At 45.0% G+C, this 22,915-nt stretch overlaps 1 protein-coding gene across 1 annotated transcript; it reads right to left on the bottom strand.

Moving 5' to 3' along the window:
* Positions 1–15,126: 15,126 nt before the first annotated feature.
* Positions 15,127–21,047, bottom strand: LOC149998145 (coordinator of PRMT5 and differentiation stimulator-like). Its single transcript, XM_090291468.1, has 4 exons — positions 20,897–21,047; positions 18,807–18,877; positions 16,067–16,284; positions 15,127–15,546 (listed from the first exon to the last, which is right to left on the bottom strand). Exons 1-4 carry the CDS (start codon positions 20,993–20,995, stop codon positions 15,377–15,379), a joined length of 558 nt encoding a protein of 185 aa, XP_090147594.1. The 5' UTR covers positions 20,996–21,047; the 3' UTR covers positions 15,127–15,376.
* Positions 21,048–22,915: the final 1,868 nt, after the last annotated feature.

Below are 22,915 nucleotides of genomic sequence, written 5' to 3'. Positions count from 1 at the left end.
GAGGGGCAACCACACACTGATGTTTCTCTACTCTTTATCCCTCCCTTCCCCTCTCTCTAAGAGTAAGTAAAATCTTTAAAAAAAAATTTTTTTTTTTAAGGCTGTGTGTTGGATTCTCAGTCAGGGCACATACCTAGGCTGTGGGTTCGATCCCTGGTCCGGGCATATACAAGAGGCAACCAATCAATGTGTCTCTCTTACATTGATGTTTCTCTCTCTTTCTTTCCCTTCCTCTCTCTCTAAAATCAATATATATATCCTTGGATGAGAATTAAAGAAAACAAAAACCAAAACCCAGAAACAGTCTCTCAGTAACATGGAATCACAGAATCTCTGAGGCCACAGACCCTATGCCCTTACTTTACCAGGTAAGAAGCTGAGGCCTAGAGGGTCCATGGGACTTGTCTAAAATCCCAGCTAGTTGAAAGCAGGGCTGGGATTGGGACCAAGGATTCCTGAACCCCTGTGTTTTCTCCTATAATGGGCTGCATTCCTAAAGCTGATGTCTAATGGACTTCTGTTTCTGGCAATAAAGACTAGACACTCTGAACTACTTCCTACTGAAATATTTAAAATGCTGAATAAAATGTTTTCAATCATTTAAAGGCAATGAAGTGAGCTAGCAAAAAGGGTTTAAAAGGCCAAAGGAGAAGAAAAAGCAAGAACCAGGAGAGGATGTGGAAACTACCATTCTCCCTGAGGAAATGTGCCAAAGCCAAGCAATTGTGAACTTAGGCTTTCAAGGCCTGGTAGAGCACATGAAAGAGGAGACAAACCCAAGCCTGTTCAAGATGGAGAATCTAAAGAGGAACTTCCTGTGAAACTGGCCACGACTCCAGGACAAGAGTGGGCTAGAAATACTTAGAAATAAACTCAGGATCCCCACAGAAGAGCAAGGGAAATGGCCCATGTTAAACACTGAAAGAAGGTGGAAAGGAAAATAACATTTTTACCCTGAGAATTCTTTGACCAAAAGTCAGCTCTTCTATTTAAATTCATCAGCAGGGGTCAAAAACCCTCAAGCCAATTGAGCAAGACTTTCAAGAGGCAAGAGATTAGTCATCAGCATACCTGGGGCAGGCAGGGGCAACGGCCAACTCAGAGGCCCTACGGCAGCATCATGCCTGGCTTGTTCCAGGAACACAAGAAGACATAAGGGCCTGGAGTGGAGAGAACCAAGGAGAAGGAGACGTGGGAGATAAAGTGACAGAAGTCACAGGAGACAGGCTGGGCAAGGCTTGGTGTGCCATTGTAAAATGCTGGAGTCTTCCTCTGAAATGCAGAGCTATTGGAGGAATGAGGGTCGCTCCACAACGTGAATATTCTATTACCACTAAACTGTACACATACAAATGGTAAATTATATGTTATTTTATAACAATTAAAAAAAACAACGATTATCGCAGTTGCTGTGCTAAGAATGTGTGGCATGGAAGCAGGGATGCCCAGCAGGAAGGTATGCTAGTAAACTAGGTGAAAAATGATGGTGGCTCCAGCAAGGATGGGAGCAGATAAGGGATAAGGTCATATTTTGGGTGTGTTGGAAGGAAGAGCCAAATAGGTTCCTGACACTGAATGTAAGAAATCAAAAAAAAAAAAAAAAGAAAAAGAGAGAGAGAGAGAGAGAGAGAGAGAGAGAGAGAGAGAGAGATGACAAAGGTTTCTGGCCTGAGCACATTGGAAGGCCAAAGCTGCCATCGACTGAAGAGGGAACCGGTTGAGGAGGACACATGGAGTTAAGCTTGGGTCCTGCTGAGTTAGAGATGTCTATTAAACATTCAGGTGGAAATGTCACATGTCGGCGACGCTGTGGAGCAACTGGAACTTTCACACACTCCTGGGGACGTGAAAATTGGAATAGCCTAGGAAAACCCTTTGGCAGTATCTGTAAAGCTAAACATGTGCATCATCTGTGACCCTGACATTCCATTCCTAGGTATGTGTCTAACAGCAATCTGTGAGTGTGCTCACCAGAAGAAAGGAACAAGAACGTGTGGAGCAGCACTCCTCATAACCACCTCACACTGGATACAACCCGTCGACAACAGGCGAGATGAACGGTGGTCCATTCACACAGTGACATGCTGCCCAGTAAATGTAAGTGAGCAAGTTCCCGATGTGCAGTGCTGCAGCCGGATGGATCTCCCATTATAGAATAGGGCCTCCAGACAGACAGAAAAGCAGTATAAGTCATGTGGCCAACTTAAAGCTCAAAAACAGGCACAATGTTCCCTGGCTGGTGTGGCTCAGTGGACTGAGCACCAGCCTCTAAAACAGGGAGTCGCCAGTTTGATTCCCAGTCAGGGCGTGGGCCTGCGCTGCAGGCCAGGTCCCCAGGTGGGGGCGTGCAAGAGGCAACTGATCGAGGTATCTCTCTCACACATTTATGTTTCTCTCCCTCTCCTTCTCCCTCCCTTGCCCTCGCTCTAAAAATAAATAAATAAAATATAAAGAAGGAAAAAAAAAAAAACAGGTAAAACACGTTCAAGCAAAACTTGAGCGTGATCGTTCACAGCAGCAATACTCACGATGGCCAAAATGTGGAGCCGACCCAAACGTCCATCAACTGCTGAATGGATAAAAAAAAATGTTGTACAGCCATACAATGGAAGGTTACTCAGCCATAAAAAAGAGCGAAGTTCTGATACCTGCTGCAACATGAATGAACCCTGAAAACATTATGCTGAGTAAGATGCCCGACACAAAAGGCGATATATCGTATGATTCCTTTCATCTGAAATACCCAGAATAGGCAAGTCCACAGAAACAAAAAGCAGGTTAATGGTGGCCAGGAACTGAGCAGAGTGGGAAATGGGGTCTGACTGCTAATGGGTTTGAGGTTTCCTTTTGAAGTGATGAGAACATTCTGAAACTAGGTGATGGTTAGGGTTAAAATGGTAACGTTCAATGATAAAATTAAAAATAGAAAACTAATCGATGTTAGGACAGTGATTTCCTTGGAGATAGAAAGGGGTAAGTGCCTGGGAGGAACTCAGAGTTTCTAGGGTGCTAGTAATATTCCTCTTTTTTTTAATCTGGATGGTAGTGTCATGAGTGTGTTCATTTTGTAAAGATTTGTTCAGCTCAAGTATAGACAATTCTTCCAAGTAGTTTGGCTGCACAGTGGAGCTGAGAATGTGGACAGGAGCTAGAGGGGGAAGTGAAATCAACAGAGGGCTGTTTTCAGGTGGGAGAAATGATAGTGGCTTTTGTGCCTATGACAATGATAGGGTAGAGAGGGGGACACAGAGATGCAGGAGAAGCAGGAGAGAATTGCTTATTGGGTCTTGAGTAAGGGAGAGATGAGATCGCATGCCTGGGTGGGGGATCTGCAGTTAGTCCGTTTATAGTAACAAGCAGGACGCTAATCACCTGGGCCAGTGCTGATGGGCAGGGAGGGGGTGGTTAATCTGTGGAAGTTCACTCCTGGTTTATTACCAGGTTTATTGTCCCCAATTTACCAACGAACAATCTGAGATTCAGGGAGAAAGAGGATTGCTCACAGTCACACAGCTGGAACCAGGAGCAGAACCCACGTCTTCCTGACCCCAGGTGCGCAACACCACGCGGCTCCAGTGCCTTGAGTTCGCCTCTGCACTGGGTAAAGGAGTATCTCCATTGTTTGCCCTCAAACCACTGCTCAAACTTTCAGGAGCAGCACCCTAGGCTTCTAAGGATTCTGGGATTTGATGAACAAGTCTGTCCCACCTTATCAATACACCTTTCACATAAAGGACTTCAATTACGTTCCTCCTCAGCCTCCATTTCTCCAGGCTGAAGAATCCTAAATGGGGAGCTTGCCCTCATGGTAAAAGCCCTTCATCACTCCATTGTCTGGCTCTTTCCCAATTCTATTACGTCTTTCTTGGAATGCAAAGGCCATAACAACACAAACCACAGCAGCTTCGATTTGAAGAGCTTTTTGCAGGGACAAGGGCTCCATTTACGTATTCAGACTGATGGTCAGCAAGGCTGTGGCTTGCCCAAGGTCACACAGAGCGACAACAATGGAGTCCAGCAGAGGAGAATTCCAATTGCTGTGATCTCTGCCCCACACCCAACGAACTGCCTGCATGCAGGACTCCAGATGGGCACATGTGTGAGGGTACACTCAGCAGAAGGCGACAGGAAAGGGCACGTCAGATTGGCTTAAACCAATAAGGAGGATTTATTGAATTACATAACTGAAGTCCTGAAGCAGGCAGGCTTCCAGGATGGCAGACAGGAGTTCAGCGATGTCATCACAGTCCCAAGTTCATTCTGTCTTGCCAGCCACAGAAGCAGTATGGGTTGAATGACAGCCTCAAAAAAGATAGTTTTCTCTCCTAAACCCTAAAACCTGCGAATGTGCTTATTTGGACAAAGGGTCTCTGTAGATGCAATTAAGTTAAGGCTCTTGAGAGGAGATCATCCTGAATTACCCGGGTGGGCCCTAAGTCCAATGGCAAGTATCCTTATAAGAGCCAGAAGACAGACACGGAGAGGAGAGCCTTGTGAAGACAAGGCAGTGATTAGGGTGAGCAGCCACAAGCCAAGGACTGCCAGTAGTGCCCAGAAGCTGAAAGAGTCAAGGAACAGACTCTTCCCAGAGCCTCTAGAGGGAGCACAGCCCTGCTGATAACTTGATTTTGAACATCTGGGCTCCAGAACTATGAGAAAATGATTGTGTTATTTTAGACCACCAAGTTTGTGGTAATTTGTTAGGCACAGCCAGGAGACTAATACAGAGGACAAGAAACACAATTATTCGGGTCAGTTTAGGCTTGAACCTCATGTTCTGCCCTTATGTCCAGGGTGGGGTTAGCTTGCCCCAAGGTCCACGAGATGCATGAGGAAGGGTTGGTCATCTAGAGGAGCGGATCACATGTAGGAGAGGCTACCAGAGTGTCCACTGCAGACACCTGTTCTAGAAGGATACCATAGCCTGCCCTGGCTGGTGTAGCTCAGTGGATTGAGTGCAGGCCTGCAAACTGAAGGGTTGCTGCTTTGATTCCTGGTCAGGGCATATGCCTGGGCTGTGGGCCAGGTCCCCTTTGGGGCCGTGTGAGAGGCAGCTGATTGTTTCTCTTGCACACTGATGTTTCTCTCCCTCTCTTTCTCCCTCCCTTCCCCTCTTTCTAAAAAATAAGTAAATAAAATCTTAAAAAACAAAAACAAAAAAGTACCATATCCTGAGCATCTGCTCTGAGAGAAGAGAGCAAATGAAAGACAAAGGGTACCCTAAAGGTGTGACTTTCACATGTTCACAAAGCCCAAGGGCAGCCTCCGAACTCTGAAAACAAAGTTGAGCATCTGGAACATGGAGCAGCTTCCTCTTGAAAAAGGTGTGAATGTGCTTATGAACTGTCAACATCATTCACACTTTGGAAACCATTCCATCCACCTGGTTGCCCAAGCCAGGACAGGCCTCAAAGTCATCCCAGACTCTTCCTTCCCCCTCACCCTTCCTTCACAGGCAATCTGTCCCCACTCCCATCAGCTCTACCTTCTACAGGTCGTTCCAGTCTGTCTGTCTCCCTCCATCTCCAGAGCAATGACCCTAGTTTAGACCTGGACCATCCTCTCCTACTAGGAGACAGTCCTGGGTGGCCTCTCTGGCTTAGCCTCAGCCTCCGCCCACCACCCCACCAGAAACTAGAAGGATCTTTCATTTTTAATTGAACTTATTGGGGTGACATTGGTTAATTAAATTATATAAGGAACTTTTAAAAATGTCACGTTTCTGCTGAAAACTCTTCAAGCCCCTTCATAGCTTTTGAAGCCCCTTGCTTACCTGACCTCATCCCTCACCTTGAACCTTACCAGTTCCCCAAATACACAGGTTCTCTCTCATGGGGTGGGGAGGGCTTTGCACCCCAGCTCCCTCTGCCTGGATGATCCTTCACTACGCCTTGCCTGTCCAAGTCCTCCAGGACTCAGCTTTGAGGCTCTCTCCTTTGGGGGATTTCCTTGACCTCCTAACCCTTCCTCAGGGTTCCCCTGCACCCTGGGCTTGTGGAGTTCTCTTGTGGTGCTTCATTTGTGGGCCGTCCCTTACCCCCTACACTCAAAGCTCCCCAAAAGCAAGAACCAGGTCTTACCCCTCTCCATCCTGAGTACATAGTATATACCAGAAATAAATCGATGAATAAAGATCAAATCTACACTGGATTCCCTTGTTTTTTCTGAAATAAAATTCATCCTAGACTTTTGCTAAATCTAGTGATCACCAGCCCCGGTAGAGCAGGCATATAAATCGTGGGTCACATCTTTATGAACTTTGGCCAATTATCTTATCTCCCTCGGCCTCAATTTCTCTTTCTATAAAATGAGAATTATAAGCCTTACTTCATCAGAAAAACCACCTAACACACCATCTGGCAGGGAGGTGGGACACAGTGCATTTCTCTTTCCTTTGCACACGTGCACACACGTTGGCTGACGTCAACAAGCACCTATTAAGCACTTACTCTGTGTCAGACTCTGGGATAGGAATTGAGTGGTAACAATGACAACCCTGACCCTAGATTTCACAGTATCCTTTTCTGAGAAGATTCATCTATAAAATCGGAAGTAAATCCTACTCATAAATTCACAGGTGAGTTTGCCAGCCAGCAGGAAGTCCTTGAGCCAGCTCTGCTTTTCCTCCAGGGCCCCTCACTCTCCTCTCCAGCTCGCAAGAGAGAGCCCAGTCAACGGGTCTTTACCGCCACCTGGTGGAAAAACAGAATAAGCCCACAGGCAGCGGCCCGAAATTCAGACGCCTGCCTGGAGCTGCCAAACACATGGCTCTAACTTATATCTGCCACATTTGTTCAACAGCCAATGAGAAGTTGTCAGAGGAAATTGCTTTTGAAATCAAATCACCTCACCAGAAAAAAAAAAAAAAAAAAAAAGGAAAACCAACTGCACCTTGTAATGGTCATAAAGTGGAAGCAGGCCTCCTGGGGAAATGAGCTCCAAGGCGAGGACCAGACAACCCCGTGAGGTGGGGAGAAATAGCACCTTCTGAAACCACGGTTGTGTCTTACGTCCCAGGCCACCATCAAGTACAAATCCTGGTGGAATTCTCCAAACCTTGGTGCCCTGAACCCAACTGAACTATACTCCAGCCCATAAACACCTGCAGAATCTCGCTCAGTACCAGAACAGCTCAGTAGAAACTGCCGGAAGCGGGGAGGCCATTCTTTCCAAAGGCCTTGGCTTTGCAGCCAGACTCGCTAAGTCAACAAAGCGGGAGCCAGCCCCGCCGCTTGCCTTCCTGTTACACCCTCCAACGTCTTCTCCCTGGCCTGCCACACTCACACGCAAGTTCTCTCCCTCTCCCCCGCCCACCCCCACCCCCTACCCCCCTGGATGCGCGCTCCAGCTCCAGCATCCTCAGTTATTTGGGTGGGGAATCTGTTCTGGGAGAACTGGGAGGCAGAATCCAGATGGGCTATAGCCAGAGTTTGGGGTTGTTTTTTTGTTTTTTGTTTTTTCCCCTCTTTTCTCCATATTCTAACCACTCGGTGAGAAGTTGGGCCCAAAAAAGCAGACTCGGGAACACCAGGGCTGCAGTGCCAAGACGTTTCCTTAGCCAACGAGTGGGTTTCTGCTTTCCTGGAAGACACGCTGTGATTTCCTCGGGGCAGTGGGGCTTTGCTGTGTCCAGCCAATTGCTTCTGGACATAAAGACAGTGGTCTCTGCAGCCTCTACAGCCAACACACCCAGCCACGCAAGTGTCTGAGAGCAAAGCTTGAGGAAGCACTGCCCACTATAACCTCCTGGGGTCCTCACCAAAAACACAGCACCAAACTAATTTAGGAGTGGGGTGAAAGAGTTTGCTCCCTCACAATTTTCCAAAGGGAAGAAAGTCATGACAGACAGAAATACACTGGAGCCATAAAAAATATACAAAATTACCTTTACCAATTGTGAATGGCAATTCTGCTTGTTCCGCTAATGCACAAAAATTGCAAGTTTTTCATCCAGATAGAAAATAAACAGAAAAAGTGATCAGCACTCTGGTATTAATCAACCCATGATGATACTGAATATATACCACCTCTACCTAGCTGACCATCTGCCCCCAGCCCCCAAATACTTGTTCTCATACAGGCTTGTGAACTTTGCATCTCTTTTATCTTGGGGGTTCAAGAAATAAAAGTGTGGTTCTCTCTGACCGTCCTACTTCCTGACCCCAAGATTCCATCCGGGCCTTCTGGGTCTCTCCTCACTTGCCCATGCAGTGCCAAAGCAAATGGGGGTGGGACAGTAGGTCATCCAATGTCCATCTTCAGAGGTCCTCCCTGTCCCACGGCCCCTCTGGATCCACCAGATTCTCTGTAGACTCAAGGCATGGGCACTTATTTTTATTTTTCAGTTGCAGTTGATATACAATGTTATATTAGTTCAGGAGTACACCCCAGTGAGTAGACATTATATAACTTACTAAGTGATCATCCCGATAATTCGCATACCCATCTGACACCATACATCATTATTATCGACTGTGTTCCCTCTGCTGCACTTGACATCCTCAAGGGCATAGGCATTTTTTGTAAGACGGTCCTGACTGCCTAGAAGCACCAACATCTATCACTCTCTGAGTACGTAACTCCCCAGGGACACACCAGGAAGCCAGGCTCCCAATTGTTCTGCTCTTAGCATCCTCAGATGTCTCTCTTATTCGAATCTTTCTTCTCACACCCTGGGTTTTCTGTTTGGGGCTGTGGGAGGCACTGACCTTGGGAAAATTCTTTCCCGCCAGATTTCTTCAGGACACATAATCTAAGTGGATAAAACGACTATGGGACATTTACACAATGGAATACTACTCAACCATAAAAAAGAACATTTTACCCTTTGTGACAGCATGGATGGACCTGGAGAACATTATGCTAAGTGAAATAAGCCAGTCAGAGGAAGACAAATGTCATTCGATTTTACTCATGTGCAGAATCTAATGAGCAAGCAAAGTAGAGACAAACTCATAGATAGAGAGCATGCTGACAGCTCCAGGTTGGGGTGGGGGGCATACTGGGTGGAGAGATCCAAGCAAAAAAGAAAAAGGACTCATGGACATGGACAATAGGGTGGTGATAGCAAGAGGAGGGGATATAAAGAGGATAAATGATAATGGAAAAAATACAATAAAAAAAATTTTAAAGACACATAATCTGTTGGCTTAAAACCCATTGCTTCCTTACCAAAAAAAAATTTTTTTTGTAAAACAAAAGCTAGAAAGATGTCTTGGCTGTTTCGACCCTGTCACATGCCTCCACTAAGGAAACGAGCAGAGGGCCAACTGCCGGCTTGCATGAGAGAAACAAGAGCAGATCTCATATGTCATCCAGCCACACTTGATAAACACAATTTCACTCTTTTTCAGTCACCCAAGATTTTGACTATGGTCGGTTGTGATTTCTTCCTTGGTAAATGATATGTTTGAAAGAAATGTCAGAATAAGTCTCTCTTTTTTTTTCCCTTAGTAGCTGTACTTCTCCAGCAGCCTCTGTCCACTTTCTTTTTTAAGTATACTTTATTGATTATGCTATTACAGTTGTCACAAATTTATTCCCTTTGCCCCCCTCCACTTGTTACCCTCCTTCCCTCCAGCAATTCCCCACTTAGTTCATGTCCATGGGTCATGCATATAAGTTCTTTGGTGTCTCCAGTTCCTTTACTATTCTTAACATCCCCCTGTCTATTCTGTACCTACTAGTTATGCTTCTTAATCTTTGTACCTTTTCCCCATTTCTCCCTCTTCCATCTCCCCACTGATAAACCTCCATATGATCTCCAAACATATGACTCTGTTCCTGTTCTAGTTGTTTGCTGAGTTTTTGTTTTTGAGATTCAGTTGTTGATAATTGTGAGTTTGTTGTCATTTTAATGTTCATAACTTTGATCTTCTTTTTCTTAAATGTGACCCTTTAACATTTCATTAATAAGGGCTGGGTGATAATGAAGTCCTCTAGCTTTACCTTGTCTGTCTAGCTTTACTTTATCTGCCCTTCCATTCTAAATGATAGCTTTGCTGGATAGAGTAGTCTTGGTTTTAAGTCCTTGCTTTTCATCACTTTGACTATTTCTTGCCAGTCCCTTCTTGCCTGCAAAGTTTCTTTTGAGAAATCAGCTGATAGTCTTATGGGAACCCCTTTGTAGGTAACTCTCTACTTTTCTCTTGCTGCTTTTAAGATTCTCTATTTATCTTGAACCTTTGGCATTTTAATTATGATGTGTCTCAATGTGGTCCTCTTTGGTTCCAACTTCTTTTGGACTCTCTGCTTCCAGGACTTGTATGTCTATTTCCTTCACCAAATTAGGGAAGTTTTCTTTCATTATTTTTTCAAATAAGTTTTCAATTTCTTGTTCTTTCTCTTCTCCTTCTGGCATCCCTATGAATCAGACATTGGCACTTCTAGAGATGTCCCAGTCTTCTCATTCTCTCCTCATTTTTTTTGAGCTCTTGCTTCTTCATTCTGTTCTGGTTGACTTTATTTCTTCCTTATGTTCCCATTCATCGATTTGACCTCATCTTCCTCCCCTTCACCATTGGTTCCCTGTGGATTTTTATTTCACTTAGCGTAGCCTTCATTTCTTCCCTTATGTGCTCGCCATACTCAGTCATTACTCTGAGCATCATTATCACCAGTGTTTTGAACTCTGTATCTGATAGGTTGGATATTTGTTTCACTTAACTCTTTTCCTGGAATTTTGATCTGTCCTTTCAGTTGGACCATATTTCTTTGTCTCCTCAATTTGGCAGCCTCCCTATGTTTGCTTCTGTGTATTAGGTAGAGCTGCTTTGACTCCCTGTTTTGGTGCACCTAATACATTGTAAGGGACAGAGCCTTAGGTATTAGTCTGTGCTGGGCAACCTGTTTCACTGCTTTGGGGTGCTGTACGTGGGGAACAATACCATTTGCTCAGCACTCACTCCTTTCCCAGTCACTTCACCCACTTCCCACATGCAACCGGCACCCCTCTAGTTGTTGCCCTGGTTGTGGTTCCCAGAGTGGGTGAGTTTGCCTACATTCTGGAACCATGTCTCTAGAACTAAGGGACAGGTAGTTTCTTCCCCTGCTCCAACCCCCACTGGTTTTCATGGGCAGAAGCTACAAGGCTTTATTTTCCCAGCACTTGAACACTGGGCTGCGCAGTCTGACCTGGGGCTGGGATCACTCCCCAAGTGTCCCTCCTAGTTTTTATTCACTACATGTGAGTGTGGACCTGTCCATTATATTGGTCGCCGCTGCCACACTGCATTCTCCTCTTCATCCTGGCTCCCCATCCCCACCCCTCCTACCCATCTGGGTGAGTATTTCTTCTTTAAATCCTTGGATGTCAGACTTTCATACAGTTCGATTTTCTGGTAGTTCTGGTTGTTTTTTGTTTTGAAGTTAGTTGTAATCCTTCTTTCAGTTGTGCAAGGAGGCAAAGCATGTCTACCTATGTCTCCATCTTGGCCAGAAGTCTCTGTCTACTTCTGTACCTCTCTCCATTCCCTACTTTTCTCTCCTATCTCTGCCACTTCCCAGCCTGGCTCACACATTCTGAGAAGCTGGCCAGAAGTCACCACTGCCCCCCAGTCGAGAGCAACAATAGTACTAAAGGCAACAGCTCAGGTGGCCACACACAACCCCCAAACATTTTAGCCTGCAACGTCCATGCACCCACCCCTGCACCTGGCCCATGTCATTACATTATGTGAACACTTTCTAATTCCCACACCCCAAAATACCCTTTTTAGCCTTCATCTTACCTGGCCTCTACATAAAAGACAGTCATTCCTTCTTCCTTAGAACTCTCTTCTTAGATTTGGCCTGAATGATGTTCACCTGGTTTCCCTCCCCTTCCACTGCCACAGGCTGCCCTTGGAAGCTGATCCTTCCATCTATCCTTTGATTGCTAATGCGCCCTAATTCCTGTCCTCACCCCCCTTTTCTTTCTACATACCCTCCATGAACAACTCAGCCTCTCTCAGTGTCATAACACCTACCCAAACCTCAAACATTCCCAAGACATTTCCTCTCCCTCCCTCCTCCTTCCTCCCCCTCTTCATCTCCCTTTCTGATTCCACACACATTCCTGTTGACTGTTTAGCCTAGAAAACAAAAGGCCAGAGAGAGAATAAATTGCTAATTCTCTGTATTTGAAAGTGTTAGGGTCACAGAGCAGACCCGGACCAAATGGGTAGATTTTACCTCAGTCCAGGGGAGAATGTTCTAACCAACAGCACTAGCCAGCAACAGATAGACTCCTTCTAAGGTAGTGAGCCCCCACGAGTGGAAGTGGGCAGAGAGGACTCCTGCATATAGCACAAAGCTGAACCAAGCAATATTCACATTCTCTCCCTCTTCTGAGACTGATACTTCTCAGCTCAGCATTCAGAAATTTGGATATATAGAAGGATTTTGGGTTTCTTCTTGTTATGTACATAAAATTACAATTCTTCATTTTAAAACAGTTTAGAAATTGTGATAGTTCTTTTTTCAATTTTTTTTTATAATCATGGTTTGTTGTTTATCAAATAATTTGTATTATAGATTCATTTGTCATACACACACTCTAGTATTTTTTTTTTTTAAGATTTTATTTATTTACTTTTAGAGGGGAAGGGAAGGAGAAAGAGAGGGAGAGAAACATCAGTGTGGGGTTGCCTCTTGTGCGCCCCAACTGGGGACCTGGCCTGCAGCCCAGGCATGTGCCCTGACTGGGAATCAAACTGGCAACCTTTTGATTTGTAGGCCTGCACTCAATCCACTGAGCCAAACCAGCCAGGGCCACACCCTAGTTTTTAAAGCACAATTTACTTGGTCATTGATTGAAGGCTTTCAATTAATGCATGGTTGCAAAGGTCACTGCTTCTAGGCATTTCTCTCTGCTCTATTTCCATACATTGTAAAAAATAATAAGTTGATAGAAAAGGAAACCTAAATAAATCCTAATCTGATGTAACACAGATTTTTTAAAAGTTCTTCAAATATTTTACTCATCAGCAGCCCAGATTCTTCATCACCAGCTTGGGATGTTCAATTGTAAATACAGAGGTGGGCAAAAATAGGTTTACAGTTGTGCATATGGAAACTAATCCAATAATTAATAAATAATAATAAAAGAATACATTATGTTTTGAGTACTCACATCCGTGAACTTACTTTTGCCGCACCCCTATACAGCCAAGGCAAATCGTACACCATTACTGAATTGAATTTGTGCCAGTATTTACTGAACAATTCCATGCTGGGCTCCACGCATGCTATGAAACAGGGGTGCTGAGGACTAAGACATAGTCCTACATGCAAAGAGTTCCGCCCTCAAGACGGAGGCAGACCCTCAAACCCTCACTGCAGCAGAGAGAGAAGGCAGGTGCTCTGATGTTTGTCAGAGAGCAGGAAAGACCAGGCAGAGGAGGCAACTCTGCCATGTCTTTATTTTAAATACCTCATTGCAAAACCTGTATTAAAATAACAAAACTAGAAAAGCGAATTGCCTACACCTCCACAATGTAATCTAATTGTTTCCATGTGTCTATATTCGCAACATTATCCGACTAGTTTTTCAGTCACTTATTTCCACTTATGTCATTAGTTTTCCATTTCACTACCTTTTTTCCTTACTCCCCTCTCACCCCCTTGAAATAACCAGTGTTCACAGCCGGGGAAGTTATCGTTCAACATCTTTCTCTAGGCTTGATTCGCCTATGGGGGGCACTAGAACAATATGTAAATCAGAACAATTGACGAGCAACCCCCTTCTTGTTCTCCTGACACACCCAACATTCAGCCATAAAAGCCCTGCTGTTTTTCTTTTTAACTCTTAAGTTTTCTAGGTCCTTGCTTCAGTAGACCCCACTTCCCTCACACCCGCTTTGCTGAAAATAACTAGGAGAAACTGATTAACGTCTAAAAAGCAGGAGTCCTAGATCCACAGCTGCTCCGTGGGTCACAGCAGAGTCTTGTGAGCATCCTCTGCTGTCCCTTATGCGCGGGGGCTTCTCATACTGTTTTTCTTCCCTCCCTCGGACACGTACGTACTCTCCCCACCTCAAGACTCCTCCTTTTACTGTTTCAGCTCACACAGGTGCCAAAGTCACCCATCAATAACACAGCCTTCCCATTCAGCAATTCTGCTATTCTCCTCAAGCCCCCCAACAGGTCATGGTTCAGTTTCTCAAGTTCACCTTATCATGCCAGACATACTCATTTTCAGCTATGGCTTTGAGAGGAGGAAAGAGCAGTGTGGCGAAAGGGTCTACGACTGTCCCTTCAGCAAGGACAGTGGAAGGAACATTTTGTCTTCCTAGGACAACCTTGGCCATGAGGCCCCTCAAGTCAAAACCACTGCCTTTCCGCATTAAGGGTCTTCCCTGTTCACCTTTGTGGCACCTCTGAAAAAGTAGTTTAAAAGGTTAAATGTTCATTGAATTGCCACGGAGTTGGCTCAGACTTCAGATCTGAAACTTCTTGATTCAGCTTCAATAAGAAGGCAGGGAGGTAAGAAGCAATCCCTCAGCCTGCCAAAAAGAGGAAGCTGACAGTCTGATGCATCACAGACCTGCCAAGGCAGAGCCCCGATCTCACCTCTGGGCCCTCACACACACAGGGCCAACCAACAGAACAGGCTTCACGTCACCCGTGGGGTTAGGTCCCAGCTCTGCCATTTCCTACTTGTGATCTTGAACAGGTCAACATTGTCAGTCTTACTTTCCTCATCTCTCAAATGAGGTAATTTTTCAAAAATTTAAAAAACAGTGACTTCATATAAGTAATTGTAAGTCTTAAAACATTAAATGGAAAATAATTTTAAAATTCTTTCATTCCAATTGAGGGTTATATAATTGCTGGTATAATCGATTTGCCATTTAGTGTTCTAGCCCACAGAAAGTCCTTGTTAAGTAAGTGAATGATCAATTTTCCATCAATAGGAAAAGAAATCAGCCACAAAGTCACCAATGTTTCTTGGATTCCAATCCCTGACCAATGGTGCCAGATCTACAGACGCAAAACTAAAGAAGTATTTTCTTTCACAAAGTAGTTTGAAGTCTCCAGGTCCTCCAATCCTGAAAATGTAAGTCAGGGGCTTTCAATGAAGGACTAAGGCTTTGTTCGGAGGAATCTAATTAAAGGGGATGGTAGGGTAGTAGACAAAGACACAGATGGTTTTTGCTATTTTATTTATAAAGAACACAACTACTCTTGACACAGAAACAAACACACCCAAGGAGGAGTTCGTAAAAACAACAACAAAAGAACTATGGGACAGTGGGACCTTGTTTTAACACCAGTCTGTGTGCCTGACTCAGGGATCACTGGGAATATTTCCACACATATGATATCTCACTTCAAAGAAAGGAAGAGACACCTTGATCTTGAGGGTCCACCTATCCGCCAGGTAAAAGCTACACACTCAGTCTTCAGCATCATCAAACTGTCCAGTTTCAAAGACCATCTTGGAATAATGGGGTATCAGTGGAGGTGGATGGTGCCAGCTGGGGTCATAGAGCATGTCTCCTTGTGGGGCACAGCACACCCAAGGCTTGACCTCTTGAGAAATGCAGCCCTGGATGTCGTCAGCATCTGCAGGCCATTTTAAAAGACAAGATTAAAGGAAGGAGTGAAGGTGAAAACAAATAGCCACACACACACTCTCCTCTTTTCCCAAAGAATTATACACACAAACACACACATACACACACACACTCACACACTCACTCCTCCTTTCCCAAAGAATTGCAAGCATATTGTTTCTGAGGCAACCCACAGCTGTGCTTCTCAGCCAAGGGTTCTTGGCAGTGCAGAGGAAGCAACTGGATAACAAGACACTTCTGTCTGCAGCTGCTCAGTTCACACAAAAGATATTAGGAGAGAGTAACATTGTTCCAATGTTCAAACTAACTGATACATTATGAAGTCAAATGTAAAAATTTGCACGTACTTTTTGTTTCAAAAAGAAGCTGTTACAGAAATTGCAAATCTGTAACAGATATCAGGCTAAGCTTGCAGATGTGGGTCCCTCTTCTAACCCTATCTGCCTTTAGGGGTAACCTGGTAGGAGGGTCTGAAACCCTGCTTAGGACCCCAGAAACTCCACACCTACCATATGGATTCCCTTGATCTGCTTTCAACTCCGAGTCCCAGTCCTCACTGAAAAGTTCAGCAGGCTGTTCCTTGGGCGGACAGCTGGACATCCTTTCTGGCAGCTCCCAGGAATTCAGTTCCCCATCATAATCTTCACCGCCCACAGCAAAGCCTTCCTCTTCAGAATGGGTGCCCTCACCACCCGCAGGACTATCGTTAGGGATGCTCTGTGCTCCCCTCGTTAAGAAATCAACAAAAGGAAGGAGGTCTTAAAACAACTGGAAAACCAGAGGGCCTACTCATGTGCTTGGAAAATTTTTGGCAGACTTACTAAAAGGGTAGCAGTAAAACAAGTGTGCAGAGTTCTTTAGCCACCTGAGTACTTAAAAAAAAAAAAAAAAAGTCTGTTGGCATTTTTAGAAGTAGAGTTGATCAATTATGTTCAATAGGATGTTTTGCCTTAAACAAGGCCATTAATTGCCTGGTCTTGTAATTCACATAGGGAGTTGGGCACAGTTTACATTTTTAGGTAGCTTACATGTCATTAAAGCAAAACAATGCAGGTGTGAAACAAATTTTTGCTCTTCTATTCCTCCTCCTTTTATCCTCAAAGAGCACGTGAGAGGTGAGCACAGGATAAGGGGGATCAGGATAAAAGTGGGCAGAAGAGGAGCAGAACCCATCTAGTGACAAAGGACACAGAAGAGGAGCAGAACCCATCTAGTAACAAAGGAAAGCCACCACATCCCCACCCCCCAACATGAGGAGGGCTGGGAGGAACATTTTCAAGAGGTTTCAAAATAATGGGAGAAAGTTTAGGGAGGATAATGAACCTACAAGCATACAGTGCTACGGAGACACCAGGTCAGAGCTGGAAAATGAATCAGCCTATTAACACTATATAATAATGACAGCTATAATGAATAAACTAATACTTCAGGGCATGTGTTTTGGAGCCAAACTGCCTGGATCCAAATCCCAGGCTTGCTAATTACTAAAAGGGTTACTGAGCTTAAATATACTCAACTGATTCCCACAATAGCTTAAACACAGAATTAACATACAACCCACTCCTAAATGTGTACCCAAAAGAATTAAAAACAGGTGTTCAAATAAAACTTGTAAAAAATGTTCATAGCAGGACTACTCACAATCACCAAAAGGTGGAAACAACCCAGATACCTACCAACCGATGAATGGGTAAGTAAAATTTGGTTTACACATACGGTGGGATTATTCAGCCATAAAAAGGAATGAAGTATAGGCATACTTTGTTTTATGGCATTTTGCTTTACTGCACTTCACAGATTTTTACAAACTGAAGGCAAAACCCTCTACCAGCAAAAAGATTACAACCAGCTTTATTGTAATAGTAGTTTTATTGCAGTGGTCTGGAACCAAACGCATATCTCTGAGGTATGCCTGTATTGATACATGCTGCATGTATTTATCTTGAAAATATTATGCTGAAAGAAGCCAGACATAAAAGGCCACATAATATGTGATTCCATTTACATGCAATTTACATTTGCCAGTCCAGCACAGGTAAATCCATAAAGACGGAAAGCAGAGTAGTGGTCGCCAGGGGCACAAGGAAGGGGGCAATGGGGTGTGACTACCTACTGGGTATAAGGTTTCCTTTTGGGGTGATGAAAATATCCTGGAACTAAGTAGTGGTGGTGGTTACATAACGATTGTAACTGTGCTAAATGCCACTGAACTGTATGCTTTAAAATTGTTAAATGGTAAGTTTTATGTTATGTGTCTTTTATCATAATTTTAAAAAATTTTTACTCTGTGCCTCAGTTTCCTCATCTGTAAAATGGAGATATGATTCTTGTGAGTTTTTAAAAACAGAAAAAGAAAAAACAGAATTGCGCCTGATACATAGCGAGAACTCAAAGTGTGAGTTGTTATGACTACCCTTACGTGTCCGGAGCTTCATCTAGACCACACTATCCAACGGCACTTCCTGTGATGTCCAACAGACTAGCATTAGCCACATGTGACTATGAGCACTTGAAATGTGGTTAGTGCAACTAAGGAACTGTTTCATTTTATTGTATTATAATTAGCCTAAATTTAAACTGCACCAGAATCAATGGCAGTTCTAGATCTTCTCATCTAATCTCAGAACAACCCTCTGAGGTAAGTATTATTGTCCTCATTTTAAAGATAAAGAAAAGATAGCCCTAGATGGTATCGTTCAGTGGATTAAGCGCTGAACTGAAAGGTCAGTGGTTCAAACCCGGTCAGGGCACATGCTTGGGTTGTGGGCCAGGTCCCCGGCTGGGGGCATGCGAGAGGCAACTGATTAATGTTTCTCTCACAGATTGATGTTTCTCTCTTCCACTTTCACCTTCCTTTCCCCTCTCTCTAAAAAATAAATAAAATCTTTAAAAATAATGATAAAAATAAAGAAAAGTGACTTATCTAAGGCCACAAAACTCAGACCAGGGCTCTGACTCGGAGCTGAAAGTGGCAGCTTCGCCTGCCTCCAAAGCCGATTATCTTCCTGCCTTCCTAAGCTGCCTTCCTCGGCAGAAGGGATAAGTTTGGACACAAGTTCAGGACTTCCCTTAAGGAAGCTCCACTGGAGCTTCCAAACAAGAGCCCTATTGAAACACCAGGCAAAAAAAGGCAATCTGGCAGCTAAGAAGACCTGCTAAAAAGAGATGATAAAGAACACATAGGGGCCGTCCGTCCCTCTTGCTGCTTCCTGGGTCTCTCCCAGAATTCACCCAGGCTCTGCCATCTACTTGCCTAGGCAATCCGAGGCCTTCTCTGTTTCTCTCTCCTGACTGGAGTGGTCATCTGGGCCAAAGCCAGCCTGCTGGAAGAAGAAACAATTACCCAGGACTTGTACAACTGGGGTATCCCCACTATTAAGCTCTCTTCTCAGCCGCAAACCCACCCATCCATACTCCCCCGCTTTGCGTGTGGGGCTGGGACTTTGCAACCCACACTTCTGCTTTGCCCTGTCAAGATTCAGCAAGGACGGAGGGTCTTAACAACTTATCCTATCAAATTATCTGTCTCCTGACTGATACACAGGGGCAAGAGAGCTTTCATTTCTCTACGATGCTGAGGGAAATCTTTTTTCCCCACAGTCAATCATACGCCTCTCTGCTCTCACCACTCCAAAGTTCCCAAAGTCCTATCACCTCTAAGACCTCCTTCTAAATGGAACAAGAAATGTTCACAGCCTCCATGAGAAGATCTGACTTCAATCTCAGCTCTGCCATTCATTCAGCGTGTGATTCAACCACTCTGCCTGGGTTTCCTTCTCCGGAAATTGAAGATGGCTGTTCTGACCTAACAGGGGGCTTATGATAACATAACATTTATGAAAACACCTGGCATAGAACAGGAATGTAATGTTTGTTGACTCTTAAGCCCGCCTGCTTTGCCCCTACATCTACACTGCATTTGGCACCTGTCCCAATTAGCTCATGATGTAGTCATACCTAGATTTAAAGCATCACCTCCACCTCCTATAGTCAGTGACAACACTTGGGTCACTACTGCAGACCAGCTGGTGGGGCCTCTCACTTCCACCACTGCCATAACCCCCTAACTGCCTCCCCATTCACCCATCCTGCCTAGCCCTGCAGTGTTAATTACTACTCTCCTTAAAAATCTTGAGCTCAGCCCTGGCTAGTGAGGTTCAGTGGATTGAGTGCAGGCCTGCGAACCAAAGGGTCACTGGTTCAATTCCCAATCACGGCATATGCCTGGGTTGCAGGCCAGGTCCCCAGTTGGGAGCACAAGAGAGGCAACCACACACTGATGTTTCTTTCCCTTTCTCCCTCCCTCCCTCTCTCTCTATAAATAAACATTTTTTTTTTTTTGATCTTCAGCTCTACTGCAGGAGCAAATACCCAAGGCAGTGACACCTCCCCCTCACACTCCATCAACCTGTTGAGCATAGCACTTGCCCAGCTCTGCAGCCCAAGGTCCCGGCATTTGCTGCATGCTCCCGCCTTTCCACACTTCCCACATCACACCTCTGCAGGCACCACCTCCCTCTCACCTTGGAGAGGGAGCGCATGTCCCTTCCTACGGTGCCCTGACAAAATTAGTCTCATCATAACTGCAATCCAAAGTAATTTGCTTTGTAAGTCTAATGCTACAATCTTCTTCTTATTTTGGTTACGTACTATCTTTGATGCTTAAACAAGCACGCCACTCCTCCAACCAATTAATAAGCGTGTCTACCGTGCCAGGCACTGTGCTCGGCACCAGGTTAACAGCAGTAAACAGTTATTTCTACCCTCAAGGAGTTCACCACCTACCAGAAATTACTGACTGCAAAGAAGGACAGGCTATGTATGATTGTAATAACGGTCTTTGAAAACCAGGAGCTGCCTGGTGCACCAATGAAAACAAGTTTCTGAAAACCCTGCGTCAAGCCGGGCCTTTAGGTTTCATTGAATAGAAAAGAAGAGACGGCCTGAGACGTCATCTGGAGCCCAGCGCTGGCTGGGCATCCTCACCAGTGGACACAGGTCCTTCGGGAAAGGTCTCTCCTCAGCACCCTCACCTGGCCCCTGTCCAGGCCCCCCGCAGCGGTCCATATCGCCTCCCATTTAGCAAGTACGCAGCGGCGACAGGGGGCCCAAGCCTTCCTTTCCAGCACTGCACGCCCACCCACACCTTCAGGGTGCCCCGCCCCAAAGCCCCGCACCCCATGGTCCCTTGGCCTGGCTGCGTCCAGCTCGAGCGCATGTCCAAACGGCGCTCAACGTTCCCAGAGCGGCCCCAGATGCTTCCCCGGCTCCGCGGCCCCCGCAACTTCCCACCTCCGGCCACAGGTGATGGCTGTGCCTGGCCCCCGCGCGGCGCTCACCTCCGGGCTGGGGGGCGCCTCCCGCGCGCTCCGCAGCTGTGGACCCCGAGGCGGCTTCGCAGCCCCTGGCGCCACGCTCCGGGCGCTCTGCGGGTCCATGCCCGGCGGCCCGCGGCTCCGCGCCCTGGACGCCGCTCGGCCACGTGACGCACCGGCCTTGCTGCCAGCCCGAGGATACGCCGCGGAGGGGCCAATCAGCCAGGGGTGCTCCCGGCGGAGGGGGCGGGACACGCGGTCACGAGGAAGCGGGGGGCGGGGCAGCGCGGGAGAGGCAGGGCACCCCGCACAGCCAGAGCCCACCTAGCAGCCCTCAATACCGTTTTTGTAGCTCCGGCCAGGCCGTGCAGGTCCGAGGGCTGCACGACTGAGCCTAGAATGCCAACTGTTACCCCTACGCAGCTTCAAAACCCCCAATTCCTGTTACCCGGGTCCACTTAATGTATAAAGCTAAGCTGTAACAACTTTTAATACAATTGTAGCTCCAACCACATTTTACTTTCGACCTTACAAATTTCTCCAGGCCACGTGCTGGAACTGGACTAGCACAGATGGATGACACAACACAGCAGCCCAGCGATTCTCCACCTTGACTTAATGATAGTTCTTAAAGTCAGTCCATGAGAAACCAGGGCTGTTGATAAAAACAAACCGACAATGTACTGAACACAACATGTATGCTATGACACTTGGTCATAGTAACCCTAAAGATTCTGTGCAGCCCGTAATCTGACCCGGGAAAAGATCCTTTTTTAATTGCTCGGGTGTGGCCCTATGCAACCTGAAGGTGGCAGAAGATAGGCAAGGTCAGGCTTCACTGCCTTTCCCTACCCACACGGCCTGAACTCTTCACAAACCAGCTCAAGGTGTGATAATCACGTTAACATTAAAGTAGCAGAAAGCTGTAAACTGCCTTACCAGACCCCCTTCATACAACCTTCGGGAGGTTATAGAACCTATTCCATCATCTCCTTCAAAGTATGTGTTGCTTGTAAACTATGTAAGATATTTGAAAAAATTAGTGTAACAGTTGGTACATGATACTCCCTTTTCTTTTCCACTATGTATACTTTCCTAGAGGGAAGAGAATGTGACAGATTAATGTGTTCTCTGCTCTGACCCATGAGTCAGTTTCCCCAAATCTAATTGTATTTATCTAGATCAACTCTGTCCAGTAGAACCTTCTGCAGTGGTAGAAATAAAAGTTCTATTATCTATGAGGTCTAATATGGTAAACATAGGGCTACTAAACGCTTGAAATGTTGCCAGTGTAAATGAGACACTGAATTGTAATAAATTTAAATTGCTATATGTAGCTAGAAACTACCACATCTAACGGAGTAGCTCCAGGTGAACTAGCTAGATGCATTTTCATGACCTGCGAGGGTGAGAACCACATGCAGGGTGGTGATAACCCCGGGGACCCAAAGCCAGCCACCACCCTCTTTGCTCTCATCTCTCACATGCAACATGTATCACTTTACTAAATAAAAATGCCATGTACAGATTTAGAATGATAAACATCCGCGGACTTAATGAGAAAAAGGAAATTTTTCTTATTTTAAAACAAATGACAAGTAAACATTTAGAGTACAAAAGCTCAAAATAAAAATGCCCTAAAACAGACTCTAATATTCATAGATATTTAATATGAAGGTATTATTACAAATCAGCAGAAAGAAAAATGGCCACAAATGGTGTTGAAGGGAAAAATCTGAGTTGTACTTGGCACGAAAAAGGGTTATCAAAAGTAGAAATCATGCAGGAAAAGAAAAAAAGAGAAAGAAAAAAAAGTAAAGAAAAACCAACTAGGGTAAATTTGCAATAAAGGAGAGACAACCTAAAGATTAATATTCTTAATATATTAAAAACTCATAAATTAGTAAGAAGTTTTTAAAAACTGTCAAACATGAAAAAAATAGAGAACCAGGAAAAACACTTTAATTTCATTAATGTCAAAGAAATGCACAAAACAATGATATACCATTTTTACCTATTAAAATGATAAAAATTAAAAATATC

Source organism: Furipterus horrens, unplaced genomic scaffold (genome assembly GCF_987537825.1).
Source record: "Furipterus horrens unplaced genomic scaffold, mFurHor1.1.pri manual_scaffold_11, whole genome shotgun sequence".
In the NCBI taxonomy this organism is placed as follows: Eukaryota; Metazoa; Chordata; class Mammalia; order Chiroptera; family Furipteridae; genus Furipterus; species Furipterus horrens.
Note: the sequence above shows the minus strand (reverse complement) of the source record. Positions and strands in the feature narration are given on the sequence as shown.